This window comes from Lutra lutra, chromosome 8, assembly GCF_902655055.1.
Source record: "Lutra lutra chromosome 8, mLutLut1.2, whole genome shotgun sequence".
Lineage (NCBI taxonomy): Eukaryota > Metazoa > Chordata > Mammalia > Carnivora > Mustelidae > Lutra > Lutra lutra.
Window position 1 is genome coordinate 41,910,354 of NC_062285.1, and position 15,330 is coordinate 41,925,683.

Sequence of the window (15,330 nt, forward strand, 5' to 3'; positions counted from 1 at the left end):
TGCCCAGTGAGGAAAGTATAGGCTGGGGTACATCTGCTCCAAGAAAGAGTGTGTAGAATTTTGCACACAGTGAGCGTCTGATCAATATTCATTAACTAATTAATATTTAATATTTTCAAAGAATGGTAGTGATGCTCCTTAAAATGTTGTGTGAAAAGAAAAAGAACTGTACATATGGTTCCCCAGACCTTGCAAATATTATCTTTTTTCTTTAAATTTACAAAACAAGACTCTCCATTATAGTTGTGAAATATTGCCCACAATCAGAAAATAGCAAAACCTTTATTCACAGACCCAGTGAGGTCCCAGTGCTTGGGTCCCCCAAGTTTCTGGGTCCCCAGGAACTCTGGGTACCTGACAAACCCTCTTACCGGGGGGCAGGGCTCACAGGTGGTCTTCCTGCACTCCAGCTTGAATCCAGAGATGAACCCCACCTGGACTGTGCAGCGGCAAGTCGTGCACACATCAACCATCAGACTTTTCCCGGGCTGAAACCAGAGGCACCAGCGTCAGACTGCCCAGGCTAACCCCCTAACCCTCCCATTCACCTCAGCCATCTGCCTTAGGAAAGGGGGCCCCATGGCCCACAGCCAAGATGAGTCATCACCCTGTCACTTCTCCTGTGTCCAGTGGCCTGCTCCCTCCTTGCCCTCCCACTTCAAGGATAGGAATAGTAAGCCAGAGCTTTTATGCCCGAAAGGGAGGCTGAACAGTGGGAGAGGGGGATAGATTGAAATGTGTATCATGCCATCAGAGGGCTTCTCTGCACACAGGAGAGCTGCTTGTGAGCCTGAGTGGAGGCTGGAAGGTGAGGCCCTAGACAGTTAGCAAGATGGGGGGAGCCTGGGCACCAAGATGCCCCAGAAGCTGGGAGGCAGTGGAAAGTGGAGGATAGGGCTCCCTGCTTCCTTTCATTTCCACTTCAGAATGACTGAGCTGCCTACCCTTCCCACAGTACCCCCATGCCTCCCCCACAACTCGCCCTGGAGAAGAAGGCTTACCCCAATGACGGTGCCATTGAGCATGCAGGCCTCCAGGGGCTCTGGGAGGAGAGAAAAGTGCAGAGCTGATCCCCTCAGGGTCTTCTCCTCTCAGTCATTCGCAGTCCGTTGCCCCACCCATGCTCCAGGCGCTGGGGGTCCTAGTGCCAGAGCCACAAGGGCCTTGCTCCCCCCAGGCCTGCGAAGGAAGGGCAGGCGGCCTATCCTACCTCCCAGCCCACAGTGAGAAGATCTTTTTCCTTCAAGTCCTCAAGGGGACAGCCCTTTTTAAATGGTCCACACTTAAGGAGTGAGTGAGAGGGCACTTGGGCTTCTGAAAGAAGGAAATTCTACTCTGGAAACTTAAAGTCCCAAAGGATTCAGAGCAGGTGGTGAAAAGAGTCACTATTTTGTTCTTTTGTTGGCAGGGTTGGGGTGGGAAGTTGGAGCACCTTTTCCCAACAGAGGCATTACCATGAATGACTGAGAAGTCTGGAGTGAGCGAGTCCACCACTCACTAACTCACATGAGCAAACGGAGGTCCCATGGTAGAAAGCCACCACTGAGCACAGTGATGACCTTCAGGAAACTGTAATATTTTTCCCCTCTTATTTGCTTTCCCACAAAAGCATTAGGAATGGATAGGAGGACTTTGATCCTCCCCATCTCCCTGAGTTGTTGAAAAGGCAAAGAATTCAGGAGCCCTTAGTGGACAGAGAGGCTTGGAGGTGGGGCCCCTGGACACACGTCTTACCACAGCGACAGGTGGGACAACACTCTGAGGTCTTACAGCTCAGCTGGAAACCCACGGGGCAGGTGGGGACTTCCAGCTGGGGGCAGGAGACATTCCTCTGTTGCACAAAGACCTCTTCCTTCACGCGGACACACTCGTTGATGAGACAGGGGTTGTCAGGGGAGGCCCAGTGAGAGCCAACCTGCAGGAAGAGCCCCGGAGTTGAGCAAGGCTGAGGCCAAGGGTCCTAGAGGGGTGTGCTGTTCTCTCAGGGAGCTGATCTGGGATCTGGGGATGAGCTCTAGCTTAATGTCTAAGTCCCACCCACAGGGTAAGGCCCACAGAGGGAACGAGTGGGGCACATCCCAAGTCCTTCAGTGAGTCTGGGTCAAAGTCTCCCTGACCAAGAGCCTCACTCAGGACCATGCATGCTACGGACAGAGTCTTTACCACGTTAGAGAAGCCTGGGGACACTCCCCCCCACCCTGGGCACTGGCGGTGAGCTGAGCTCAGAGGCTCTAGGGTACACTGACTGAGAAGTGGCAGCAAGAATGGACACGGAAGGGATGGGGAAGGAACTCCACGCATTTCCCAGCCAGGTGCTACTTTCCACTTCTAGAGGCAAATAGCGAGAGACTAGGGATGTTGGCACCTGGCCGCCACAGCCCAGCAATCTGTCCCCTGGGCTTCCAGGCCTGTGGATGAGTGGCCCGGCCAACCGCAGAACAGTACTCAGAGCCTGTGGAGCTTTGGGGCGGTGGTGGGCCTACCACAGACACAGGATGGTGAGGGTGACCCACAATGAGCACTCAGGGGAAGCAGACCTAAGATTCACAGGTAAACAGGAGGACACAAATCCCCCAGGAGTTCACAGAACTCTTAGGGAATGAACTGGGCCTCTCCTCACATCAACCAAATGGGAAGTCAGAGGCAATCTCAACTGTTCCTATCAAGGGCATAATCATCCCAAAGAACATCTTGCTCAAACCACAGCCAGATACAACTCTCTGTGGGGAGACCGAAAGGTGGTGGGGGGGTAAAATCAAAGCCAGCAGTGGACCACAGGGTGGCCAACCAAGCTGGTTAGGTCACCATCCTCCTTCCTCCCCAGCCCAGGCCCCAGACCTACATTCTTCCACTGAGACAGGGAGTCCCCCCGCCGTGAACCAACGACCACCTCACAGGCAGAAGGCAGACACTTTCCACAGCACTCGCCTTCATGGATGACGTAAGTGAAGCCCTGGAAAAACGCAAAGAACAGAGATTAGGACAACCCTAGGTCTCCTCACTGACTAAGGAAAATCAGTCAGGATGCCTGGGCTCTAGTCTCTGCCCTCACAGGGATAACATCTATACAAGATGAACACCTTGACCTCTCACCAACATACAGAGTTTCCCCTGGTCATTGCTTGATATGATCTAGTGGTTTATGGACACAGTAAGATAAGAAAGTACACAGATTGATCTTTTCCAGAAAGTGTGTTGGGGAGACCACATCTTGGTAAAGATTTATTTATTTGAGAGGGAGAGAGCAGGAGCGGGAGGGGCAGAGTAGGGGCAAGTAGGCCCGCCCATCTTGCCTCTTGGAGGTCCTCCATCTGGCCAAAGCTTTAGGGAACTTGGACTGAAATCCTCCACGGAAACTCTGAAGCAATATGCAAAGAATAAGCGAAACACTGCTATGTGTGTTTGTCCCAGGAGCCCCGGAAAGAGAACCCAGGACCAAGCTTCATTTTGGAGCTCTGTCCTTGAGAGAGAAGGAATGATTGCAAGCCTGCTCTGCTCCAGAAGCACACTCACGAGCAAGGCCAAGTCAGGAGATGCGCACAACACTGAAGCCTCTCCCTTGGGGAAGACAAGCACTCCAGAGACCCGGCTCAACCTCACACCATCTGCATGGGACCTACTCACATCCCCACCTGCGTCACGACAGTGCCCACTGAGCTGTCCCCAGTCTTCTATCAGCTGAGAGTCTAGTCATTTATTGTGTATCTATGACGTATGAGGTACTTTGGAGGAGCCAACAAATGAGGATGGTACAATCTAGGCACCCTTCACTACAAGTGGAATCCACAAAGTGCCAGAAAAGAAAGCCTCAGGGGAGCACAGAAGAGAGTCATTAATGCCTTCAGGGACCTAGAGTCACTCTCGAGTGCCTCTCTCAGAGTGCTGAGTCACCTGGATTTGCATAATCTTCCTGTTTGCTGCTGCCCCATCCCACTCCCACCATCACAGGCAAACATGTTGTCCATATGTTGGCTAACTCCAGACCAGAAGCCTTGTTCTCAAAACCCCACCAACTTCTCGCACTCAGGTACTCCTAGGCATGCCACCAAATTTCTTGGTCGCCATCTTTCTAAGATTCCCTCCAAGCCTCCAATAGTCCCATCTTCTTGCTGTGTATTCCCAGGGTTCATCCTGCATGTCACCTCTCCTTCTTTTCCCATATTTCTCCAAATCCTCTAGCTTACAACTGTTCAAAATCTATATCTCACACCTTCTCTTTACTCTTCTCCACCCTGTTTCCACTGGTTCCCCAGTTAAGAATGGAACTAAGTAGAGACACCTGGGTGGCACAGTTGGTTGAGCATCCAGCTCTTGGTTTTGGCTCAGGTCATGATCTTGGGGTGGTGGGCTCGAGCCCCACATCAGGCTCCAGGCTCCATACTCAGTGGAGAGTCTGCTTGGAATTCTCTCTCCTTCTCCCTCTGCCCCTCCCGCTCCTGCTCTCTCTCTCTCAAATAAATAAATCTTTACCAAAAAAAAAAAAAAAAAAAAAAAAAGAAAAGAAAAGAAAGAAAGAGGAAAGGAAAGACAGGAAGACAGGAAGGAAGGAAGGAAGGAAAGGGAAAAGAAGAATGGAACTAAGTGTAACTATGATCCCCCTATCTGAAGACAGAGTTTCCTCATAATAAATCCCTAATGCATTTAGTAGTACAATTGCCATAGCTGACATGGAGGTGGGAGGCATGGAGCTCTTGTTCCTTGTCCTTGTCCCATGGCTGCTTCAGACCAGCCCTTGCAATGCTTGCTGGTGTTGCCAGTATACTGGCCTATCAGAATGGGCCCTGGGCCAGGAGTCAGGACACTCCCATGACCACTAGCTTCCAGTGAACTGTAGAACTTATGGGCAGCTACATGACCTGTGCTAGTCCTCTGCTTCTTATCTAGCCAGTGGGAAGAATAGCCTTGCCTCTTTTTCCTTCTGGAAGAGAATCATGAGGATAAATAAAACACAATGCCTAATATGCAATCCCTCAGAACGGTTCCTAAGTTTCCAAGATTTAGTCTGATTCTGGAGTCTAAGGGTAGGGAATCGGCAGTCAGAAGCCTTCAAAGAAAAGCTCTTCCAAGATTTATACAAAGGAGTGGGAATTCCTCTTGCTGTCCACATGGAAGCAAGGCCGTATGCCCATAGGCCACCCTTGCTACAAATTCTATGGGAAGCCTGAAATGCCCCTTGGTAGCTTTACGTTTTTCTGACATGAAGAGCTGAGAACTATGGAGGTGGTCAGGGAAAGCCTATTTCTGCAGACTGTGTCTTCAGAAAAGAACAATCAGGGGTGCCTTGGTGGCTCAGTGGGTTGGGGCCTCTGCCTTCGGCTTGGGTCGTGGTCCCGGGCTCCTGGGATCGAGCCCCGCGTGGAGCTCTCTACTTGGCAGGGAGCCTGCTTCCCCCCCTTCTCTCTGCCTGCCTCTCTGCCTACTTATGATCTCTGCCTGTCAGATGAGTGAATAAAATCTTTTAAAAAATATTAAAAAAAAAAAAAAAGGAAAGAACAATCAAAGGGTAACGGTAATGGTATTCTTTGTGGGTAAGGCTGTCCTTTGTTTGCTTGGTGTCACAACCTAGACAGCAAACGAATTCAGGCAAGTGAGCTCAAATATCTCTAGAGTTGGACCTGATCTGATGCTACCCTCCTGGAAGAATGAAGTCTGAGGCCCTCTCAGTTCACCGAATGCCCCACCTCAACTCAACACATTGCATGGCCTCCCACATCCCCTCAGCTTGAACTAAACCACGAGGCTGCCTTCTCCCCAGAAGATGTGAGCATTCAGTCTCTAAGACAGGCATGTCTCTCAGACAATTCCCTCAAGCAATCATACAGTCAAGAGATCTAGACATGGGACGCCCTCCACCCATTCCCCTGACCTCTGCACCCGTCTTCTTTATGAAACTGCCTCCAGCACGGCAGCCTTCCGAGAGCCAGGCTTATCCCACATGACCTGCACCCTCCCTAACAGCTGACCAGGCCAGAGTGGGGACTGGACAGAGGACCCAGTCCATACACTGAGCTGAGCGCATCAGTTTTCTTCCTGAGAAGGTACGCTGTGGAACATAAAGACCGAATAAGTCAGATTAGACAGGGGTGAACCCTGGATCTGCAAAGCCATGTGGAGTTGAAGCCAGATTCAATAAAGCCACGTGCAAAGGAAATTTACGAGAAAGCAAAACTTCCTCCCCCAGCAGTGGGCCTGCAGGGAGGAGCTGGAACAGATGGGCAGAGAGAAGTAGAGACAGGGGCTCACAGGACGAATGAAGAGAAATGCTGTATGACCACTGCACCCACTCATATCTCTTGTATTTCATTTCTGAAAGCTTCCCTGTGTTTTCCATAAATCCCTTTTTCATTTTAGCTAGCTTTAGTGGAGTCTGTTCTTTGCAGTCAAAACTCCCTACTGATAGCAAAATACATTGGGGGCTGGGGTGCCTGGGTGGCTCAGTTGGTTAAGTGTCCGATGGTTGATTTTGGCTCCGGTCATGATCTTGGCTCCGGTCATGATCTCAGGGTCGTGAGATGGAGCCCAGTGTCAGGCTCCGTGCTCAGCATGGAGTCAGCCTGAGATTCTCCCCCACCCTCTCTCTCTGATTGCCCCTCCCCTGCCTTGCATTTTCTCTCTTGAATAAATACAATCTTTAAATTATTTATATACATGCACACACTGGGTGCTGGTTTTATAGAAATGACCTCTAAGCAGCACTCTCTTGCTTGATGGCAAATTATTTCCATCACCTTCCATGGCCTGTGGGAAGCCTGATAGTTTTCCCAAACTCAGTGTCCCCAGTGGAAACACCTGGATACCACATCACGCTCTCCCAAGGGTGCCTCGCAACTCCGTCTCTCCTCAGTACCAGCAAGGCAGGTGGAGAGCAGACGAGTTGAGCAGACTCTCCGACTTTGGGATTTGCTCTCAGGCCCTCCCTTCCATCAAAGCACCCACTTCCAAGCCAGCATCAAGGGCATTAGCTCCACTGCTGTTATGAAGACAGGCACAAGGCGTATGCCCTTGTCTGTCCCAGCTATTCTCTTCTTACCATCATCATCTCCGGATAACACTGTCATAATAATAATAATACCACCAGAATTTGACCCACAATTCTTCCTGCACACCATTGCTCCCTTGTGTCTAGGGTCTCGTCAGTCTGAGATGAGCAAGAATAGAGTGCCCCAGAGCACACAGCAGCCTTAGGGGTCAGGCCACCGCCGGAAGAATTAAAAACTGAATTGGGGCAGCAGGGACCATGTTTCCTGTACCACAAATTGGAAACGCAGTCTGAAAAAATTACCCATCTGTGTAGATACACTGTAGGACATTGAAACTGAGGGAACTTCAGAAAAATCAGAATGTGTGTCTGTTCTAGGAGCAGGCTGAGGTGATGTCTGAGGGGAAAGACATGGGGAAAATATCAGGTCCTCCTCTGTAGGCATTAAATCCAATTTCTGCTCAAACCAATTCCACAGCGCTCTCAACTCAAGACCATACAACAGACACATGGCCATTAGCCGAGGACGGACTCACAGAAGGACGGACTCACAGATGGCATAGCAATCCGCTCCTCCTGCCTTCTTTCACTCATCCCCAGCCCCAGCCCCCTCCTTCCCCTCAACTCTGACCAGGAATCAGAAGTTACTAAAGGGGATTTCTTGCTCCTTCTTGGGACCCCCCCCCCCCAAACCTCCTGCCCTGACGGCTCCAGGCAGTGCCGAACTCCTCTGCGCCCCTTACCGACCGACAGTTGTCCTCACAGGGCTTCTGGGAGCACTGGGCCACGCGCAGGCCCATCACAGAGTCCTCCAAGTCGGTGCAGGTGCACACATCACAGCCCTCCTCCCAGAACTGGCCCACAGGGTAGACGGTACCTCGGTGGACGCACACCTGCAGACACAAGGTTGCCGTGAGCGAACTCATTCTGTCCATTTCAGCAAGAGATCAGGAAGCACCTCCTGTGTGTGGGAAGCTGCTGTAGGTGCTGAGAATACAGCAGTATGTAAAACCGACGTGCTTTCCACCCACCCGGAGGGATATTTATGAAGGATGTTTTGCCCTCTGCCCTTCCCTGTCCACCAGCCCTGGAGAGCCATCACGGGTGTATGCTAGTGGCCGCTAGTGAGTCTGTCTTGGACCATAGGCTCAGAAATAACTCACTTGGCTGCCTCGATCCAGTTTCATCGCTGCCTTAATTGCATATATATATATTTTTTTTTTTAAGATTTTTTTATTTATTTGATGGAGAAAGAGAGATCACAAGCAGGCAGAGAGGCAGGCAGAGAGAGAGGGGGAGAAGCAGGCTCCCTGCTGAGCAGAGAGCCCGATGCAGGGCTCAATCCCAGGACCCTGAGATCATGACCTGAGCCGAAGGCAGAGGCTTAACCCACTGAGCCACCCAGGCGCCCCACTTAATTGCATTTAACTCCCTCCTATGTCACACAGAAAACTGTTCCCTAATCCTCACCCACTGAAGTCCTTGGACTTAGCCCCCATCCACATACAGCCCTCTGTCCTATTAGGAGTGGGCTGAAGGTGAGGGGTGGGCTATGAAAGGGTGCTCCCTTGATGCCCGCAGATGACAAGGAGCAGGACAAGGAAAGAACGTGGGGCACAGAGAATGGAATATGCTTGAGAGACAAGGGATCCTACTTGGAAGAACTACAGGCTATCGAAGGGATATGGGAAATGAAGTTATAAAGGTTGATTGAGATTAGAATATGTAAAGCCAGGCTATTTATTCAGACTTTATTCTGTAGGAATGAGGCACTGTTTGATTAGGACCCTAAATGACAGTTTTGACATAATCCCAAATCTGCCCTCGGAAGCAATGAACAGGTGGAGACCCTCACTCACACACACCATAGCAGTACAAGAATTCATAAGTCGTTACACTTTACCAGCTCTGTCTTCCAGCTGCTGCGTAATGAAGTTGAATCAGACCCCTGGTTCTTCTATTAAGAACCTGCTAGAAAATGTTAACCACCCAGAATCTCACTTCCAGGAACCTACCTCAAAAGACACATTGCCCCAGATATAAAATGACAGGTGTGCGAGGCTCTCTGTTACAGTGTTATCAGTAATTATGCTATTATGACATGGTATGTTTCATGCAACAAAATAGTAAGTCAAAAAGGAAGTAAAAGCAAGCCCTAAAAATGGAAAACAAACTGAAATATCTGATTAACTAGATAGCAAAGCAGTGGTAAGATCACACAAGGAAAATAATTATTTCAAATAACTCTTAAAAAGCCAAGATTTTGACCATATATCCCTAATGAGTTCTATTCCTAGGCTAAAAAACTGCAAAGAAATCATCAACCTCTTCCAGTTGTCTTAAATTGTTAGCAATAGTATTGGCATTGTTATTTTGGAGACTCTTCTAGGCATTTTATAGTATGAAGCAAATAACTAATGATGTCAATTATGTTAGGAAACCAGGATCTGCAACTTAGAAGAGAAGTGGTATGGGTATAAATCAAAGAAGTTAAGTAAAACCTTATAATTGCATTTGAATCTGAAATATCACTATGAATGCATGAGTTTTATCCTCTTTAGAAATACATTTCCAAGCTCTATTCACCAAAAAGGTCTGGAGGCAATGACAGCCCAGAAGCAGCAAGTATCCAGGGAGGGAGAACCACGGCTTCTCCCTGGCATTCATTCTCAGGCTCACTGTCAATAATCCAGCAGCTGCAAGTGGGCCCAGGTCTTCCTGCAGCAGTTCTGGCTCGTGATAGCTCATCTTGGTGCATCTCTCCCCCAAAACACCACTACTTGCATTTACTAGCGGTACTGTCCCTTGTTTACAATATTCAATTTATAAACAGTAATCTTCTATATACTACCAAGAGCATATAGGTCATCTGCTCTTACATTTCTCCCATAACACCTAACATAGCACCAGCTCTGCTAGAACATAGTTGTTGCTCAATGAATATTGGATAGATGGATGGATGGACAGACGGATGGACAGATGGATGGAAGAAAGGATAGGTGGATAGATGGACAGTTGCCTAGATGAGTTGATAGCAATTAATAAATGAATAGAGTAAACTATTAACTAATAATTCATGCAATTATATTAGTTCCTTAGCTAACTTACAAAATAAGCTTTGTAATGGTAGGGGCCATGGGTTATAGCTTGCTTTAACCTTACCACCTAGCCATGTTGAGAACATGGTAGGTTCTCTCTAAATACCTCCCAAGATAATTAAATGTCCATTCAGGCTGTGATGGAATGCTGACTGCTTGCCCACCATTAAAGCCCTCGGTTTGGGCAGAAGGGGATGGTTAGGTCAGCAGAGTTTGTGAGGAGCCAATGTTTGGCCATCTTCCCAGCCAGAACGAAGCAGCCCTACCTTGTCAGGGAAGCAGGTGGTTGTGGTGCAGCCACAGTCGTTGGTGACGGCCGAGGTCAGGTACCCCAGCGGGCAGCTCACGGTGGAGTTGACACAGCTGCAGGCGCACTCGTACTCATCACAGCACTGGGTCTTCCGAAGGGTCGGTGTCCGGTGCGGGGGGCAGGAGGGCGGGGACTCCCTTCTGCACTCGTCCTTCCTGCAGGCTGAGGGGCAGAATGAGGTAACGTCCCCGTCCTGCCACACTGGGTGGTACGCTCAGCCAGGGTTCATAAGTAGTCATCCTGGATATAAGATCCCAGGAAAATCCAGACCCCAGACTATAAAATCAGAAATGTCCATGAGTCTGGCTTGGGGGCTGTGGGATTTTCAGTCATACCAAAAAGTAGTCTACAGGAAAAATAAGAACATTAATCAAAAGGAGAAATGTGAAGCTAGGAATTCTAATAGAGGAGAAGTGAAGGCTGCTTGGGTCTCCGCTCTATAAAGGAGGGTCCTTCTAGCTGTAGAATCTCAGAGACAGCAGACATAGAATCTCTAAGACCCAGACAGGCCTGGGCACACCATGGGTTAGCAAGTGTTCTCACAGGCTGGTAGCTTCTGTGATCCTAGCCCTGGCTCAGTACCTAGAATGATGCCCTGTAGTTTTAGATCTTCCAACAATGTTGAATGGAAGAATGCTAGCAACCGTGTCAAACCCACAGTGTTGGGGTGCCTGGGTGGCTCAGTGGGTTAAAGCCTCTGCCTTCGGCTCGGGTCATGATCCCAGGGTCCTGCGATCAAGCCCCGCGTTGGGTTTTCTGCTCAGCGGGGAGCCTGCTTCCTCCTCTCTCTCTTTCTCTGCCTACTTGTGATCTCTGTCTGTCAAATAAATATATTAAATCTTCAAAAAAAAAAAAAAAAAAAAACCAAACCCCACAGTGTCTTTTTATAAATGCCCATCCCCTCCCTGTGTCCTTTGCCTCTGTCCAGGTCTCACATCTAGGAGCTCAAGTGAGACTCCAGGCCAACAGGACAGGAACCCCACTTGACATCAAGTGGGTATTCTCAAAGGAGACACATGGAATTGTGTTTCTTGCCATGTCTTGCTTTAGCCCAGTCTTATGCTCACATGACACAAGCTGGTGATCCAGTAGGTACACAAGAGGCATATGGCTGGGCATGACTGTTTCTTCAAAGGGAGAGAAAACTGACAGATTTGCTTGGGAATAAGATCTAGTGATGAGGACGACCCAAAGGAATATTCCTCCCCTCAATGGTGTGTGGGAGGATGAGAGTAAGTTCAGGTTGGGCCTGGATGCTTCTCCATCTCAGGTCCAACTGTCTCTCAACACAGCTCCAGAGGGAGGTGTGTACAGCTATGTCCATGCCTGGTAGGTTGCAGCAGCATGTGGCTTGGAAGGTTCAATTCAGGTGCGATCTAACCTCCTCTGCTCCAGCTGTGCCCAAAGCCCAGATTTCAATGAACTAGAATACAGGACACCTTCCCCAGGCCAGAAGACAGCGGCCATGCCACACCCTCCTCATCCACAGAGACCCTTACCGCAGGTGAAGTTGGGCCTGCACTCTCCAGGATTGGTCAGGGTCATTTGGAGGCCACCTTCACAGGGAGGAACTGGGGGCAGGTCACAGCTCAGCAGGTCGCACACTGAGGCCAGATAAGAGAGACACCCACTCAGAGGTCAGCAAGGTCACTATTGCCCGTGGCACCCTACATTCCTATTCCTGCCGACCTCCACTGTTAGATGCGTGATGGTGATGGGATGGAGCTGGAGGTGGAGGAGAGAAGGGGAGAAGTGACATGTAGGTAGACGGACAGATAGATCCAAGTAATATGATAAGCTCAAGTTGATTACTCTCGACACGGCTGGGACTTCCAGATGTCAGCCGCGTCACCTGAACTCTCTGGGCCTCGGTCTCATCTTCTGCAAGGTGAGGAAGGCTACCTTCGAGGACCAGTTTCCAGATGTCATGAAATAATGAGACAGAGTGTCTGGCCCATCGTAGAAGCTTAATCACATCTTCAAAATGAGGGCTTGAACTAAAGGCTGCCCTAGTTCTCTCCACCATTAACATTCTGAGCCCTATTTTCCACAAGTTTATCTCAAGCCACATCTTCCTCCACACAAGCTTTCTATTTGGGCCTTATAAATTTCATCAGCATAAATAAATTTCTCAGATGATTTCATTCTTTTTTAGACCCCCCCCGACAGTCCCTCGATCTATTCTCTCTCCCTCAAAGATCTGCGTCATTGCAAATTTGATGTCCCTGTGCTTTATGTCCTCATCTGTCCAATTAATAAACACGTTGGACAGGACAGCGACGGGGCACTGGAGAGTTCCTGTCATGTTAACCATGATTCCATCAGCTCCGGATTCATCTCATTACACTGTTTGTTCAGCCCATTACTCACTGTGGAGTTTGCAAGTCTATAATGAAACCTTTTGACGAATCACTTGCTGAAATCAAGGTGCCCTGTGTGTGCCCTTCTCTAGAGCTTCTACCCTCAGGATTTTATTGAAAAGGCGTATGGGTTGGCATGACTGTTTCTTCAATAAATCTCTGCACTGCCTCCCCCACCAGAGATTACCCCATTCTTTTTTTTTTTTTCTTTAATGCTTTCAAACCTTACATTTCATAATCCACTGCAGAATTTTTCCTAGGAAGCAAATCCTACTTTGCAGAGGTTACTCTTGCCATTTTTTTGGAAAAGCCGGTCAGCCCTTACCCCCTTCCTTTGGCTCACCCTGTGCCTGAGCCCACATGTGCCTTGTAGCACCTGCCGCGTGGGTCGCCTGGGGCTGGGGCCTGCACCCTGGGGGAGGTGCCCAGGGCGGGACACCTACCACACTCGTACTCCGGGCAGCACTGCTCTGCGTTCTGTCGGAGATGGGCCACTTCACATGGGCCGCACACAGGAGCTGAGGGAGAAGACCACGGAAGTGGGAGAGATCGGTGATGCTGCAGCCTGCAGCCTTCAGAATGCTGCGAAAAACCAGCACGGGCCCTGCCTGCGAGGCCCACCAGGAATCGGGCCAAGGGGCCTCTGACAAATGAGTCTCCTCGGGGTGTCCTGGTGGCCCCCTCGAACGTGCCCTCCAGGAGACTCTGAGTCTGAAGGCCAAGGTAGGGATGGGGTGGAGAGGGCAGGATTAACCTCTGAGAGTATCTACTCCAGGTACAGAAAAGGGGACCCCGAGTCCAGTGAGGGAAGGAAGGGTGGGCAGGAGGGGTGGAGGAAACAGACGTTTGTATCTGGCCCGCCAGGTATGCAGACAGGGTGGCCCAGGGCTCCTGGAAGTGGTCCTTCCTCCAGGAGTAGCAGGGATGGGGACACTCACCTCTGGCCGTGGGGCAGGGCTGCGACGTACAATTGACCTTCCGCCCACTGAGGCACATGCAGATGTGGCACGGCTGGTGAGCTGGAACCCAGGTTTCCAGGAACTGAAGGAAAACAAGTTTCAGAGAAGGCCCAGGACACTGGGGGCACAAAGCCTCAGAGGTCATGGAAGTCGGTCCCCCCCACTTCCGGCTCGGTCTCCCCTCGTAGGGCAGGGCCCGAGCCGTGCCTGTCACAACCACACAGTTAAGCACACGCTGAAAGGCAGTGTGAGGTTCTGAGAGGAGAGAGCTGAAGAAGCACCAGGGGTGCTGAAAGGAAGCAGGGCGAGAAGGGGAGCATTCCCATGCCACACAGCTGGCCGGTTCCTAAGCCAAAGCTGGGGTGCAGCTGGAGAAACAGATTCCATTTCTTCCTGGAATTGATAAGACATGGATGGGGCAGGAAGAGGTGTGAGGGGTGGACAGCGAGACTCTCAGACTCGTCGCACTGTTGGGACTGGGAGACCGGAGGGCAGATGATGGTTGGCGAAGCTTTCCCAGAGTTGCAGGCAGCCCCCCTGCAGCAGGGCTGCGAAGTCAGGGAGGCCTGAACTCCACTGTGGAGCTTCACTCCCCCGGCCACTTTCCTCCCCTGCAAACAGAGGGCACCAGGCCCACCTCGGCCGTGCAGACTGTGACCAGTGCAGGCGGGGACCACCGAGCCAGGACCAGGCATCCCTCTATGCTCAGCCAGAGAGTCAAATTCAGAGTTAAAATTAAATTCACATTTAAATGGCCTGCCCCTGAGAAAAGAGAACCTTCTTGTGGCGTTGGTGGGGATGCAAGCTGGTGCAGCCACTCTGGAAAACAGCATGGAGGTTCCTCAAAAAGTTGAAAATAGAGCTACCCTACGACTCAGCAAATGTACTACTGGGTATTTACCCTAAAGATACAAACATGGTGATCCGAAGGGGCACGTGCACCAGAATGTTTATATAGCAGCAATGTCCACAATAGCCAAACTATGGAAAGAACCTAAATGCCCATCAACAGATGAATGGATAAAGAAGTGGTGTATATATACAATGGCATATTACTCAGCCATCAAGAAAAATGAAATCTTGCCATTTATTCCAACATGGATGGGACTAGAGGGTATTATGTTGAGTGAAATAAGTCAATCAAAGAAAGACAACTATCATATGATATTACTCATATGTGGAATTTAAGAAACAAAACAGAAGATCATAGGGGAAGAGAGGAAAAATAAAACAAGATGAAATCAGAGAGGGAGACAAGCCATAAGAGACTCTAATTCATAGAAAATAAACTGAGGATAACTAGAGGGGAGAGGGGTAGAAGGATGGGGTAACTGGGTGAGGGACATTAAGGAGGGTATGTGATATAATAAGTCCTGGGTATTATATAAGACTGATGAAACACTGACCTCTACCTCTGAAACTAATAATACATTATATGTTAATTAATTAAATTTAAATAAAAGTAGATAAAATAAATCTCCCACACCAAAATGTGTTTAAGAATAAACACATTCTTAAGCAGTAGCTCAAAGTCTAAAAAATTCCCAGGTCAAGAAGGTCTTAGTTAGAGGCGCCTGGGTGGCTCAGTGGGTTAAAAAGCCTCTGCCTTCAGCTCGGGTCATGA

General features: G+C 49.6%; 1 protein-coding gene across 1 annotated transcript in view; it reads right to left on the bottom strand.

Moving 5' to 3' along the window:
• Positions 1-15,330, bottom strand: part of VWF (von Willebrand factor) — a 135,488-nt gene that overhangs the window by 10,625 nt on the left and 109,533 nt on the right. The window contains exons 39-47 of the mRNA XM_047739853.1: positions 13,686-13,788; positions 13,191-13,265; positions 11,887-11,991; positions 10,344-10,549; positions 7,723-7,872; positions 2,843-2,953; positions 1,735-1,915; positions 1,002-1,042; positions 372-488 (exon numbers count right to left, since the gene is read on the bottom strand). Of these exons, the coding sequence (XP_047595809.1) occupies positions 372-488; positions 1,002-1,042; positions 1,735-1,915; positions 2,843-2,953; positions 7,723-7,872; positions 10,344-10,549; positions 11,887-11,991; positions 13,191-13,265; positions 13,686-13,788 (1,089 nt within the window). The remainder of the gene's footprint in view (positions 1-371; positions 489-1,001; positions 1,043-1,734; positions 1,916-2,842; positions 2,954-7,722; positions 7,873-10,343; positions 10,550-11,886; positions 11,992-13,190; positions 13,266-13,685; positions 13,789-15,330) is intronic.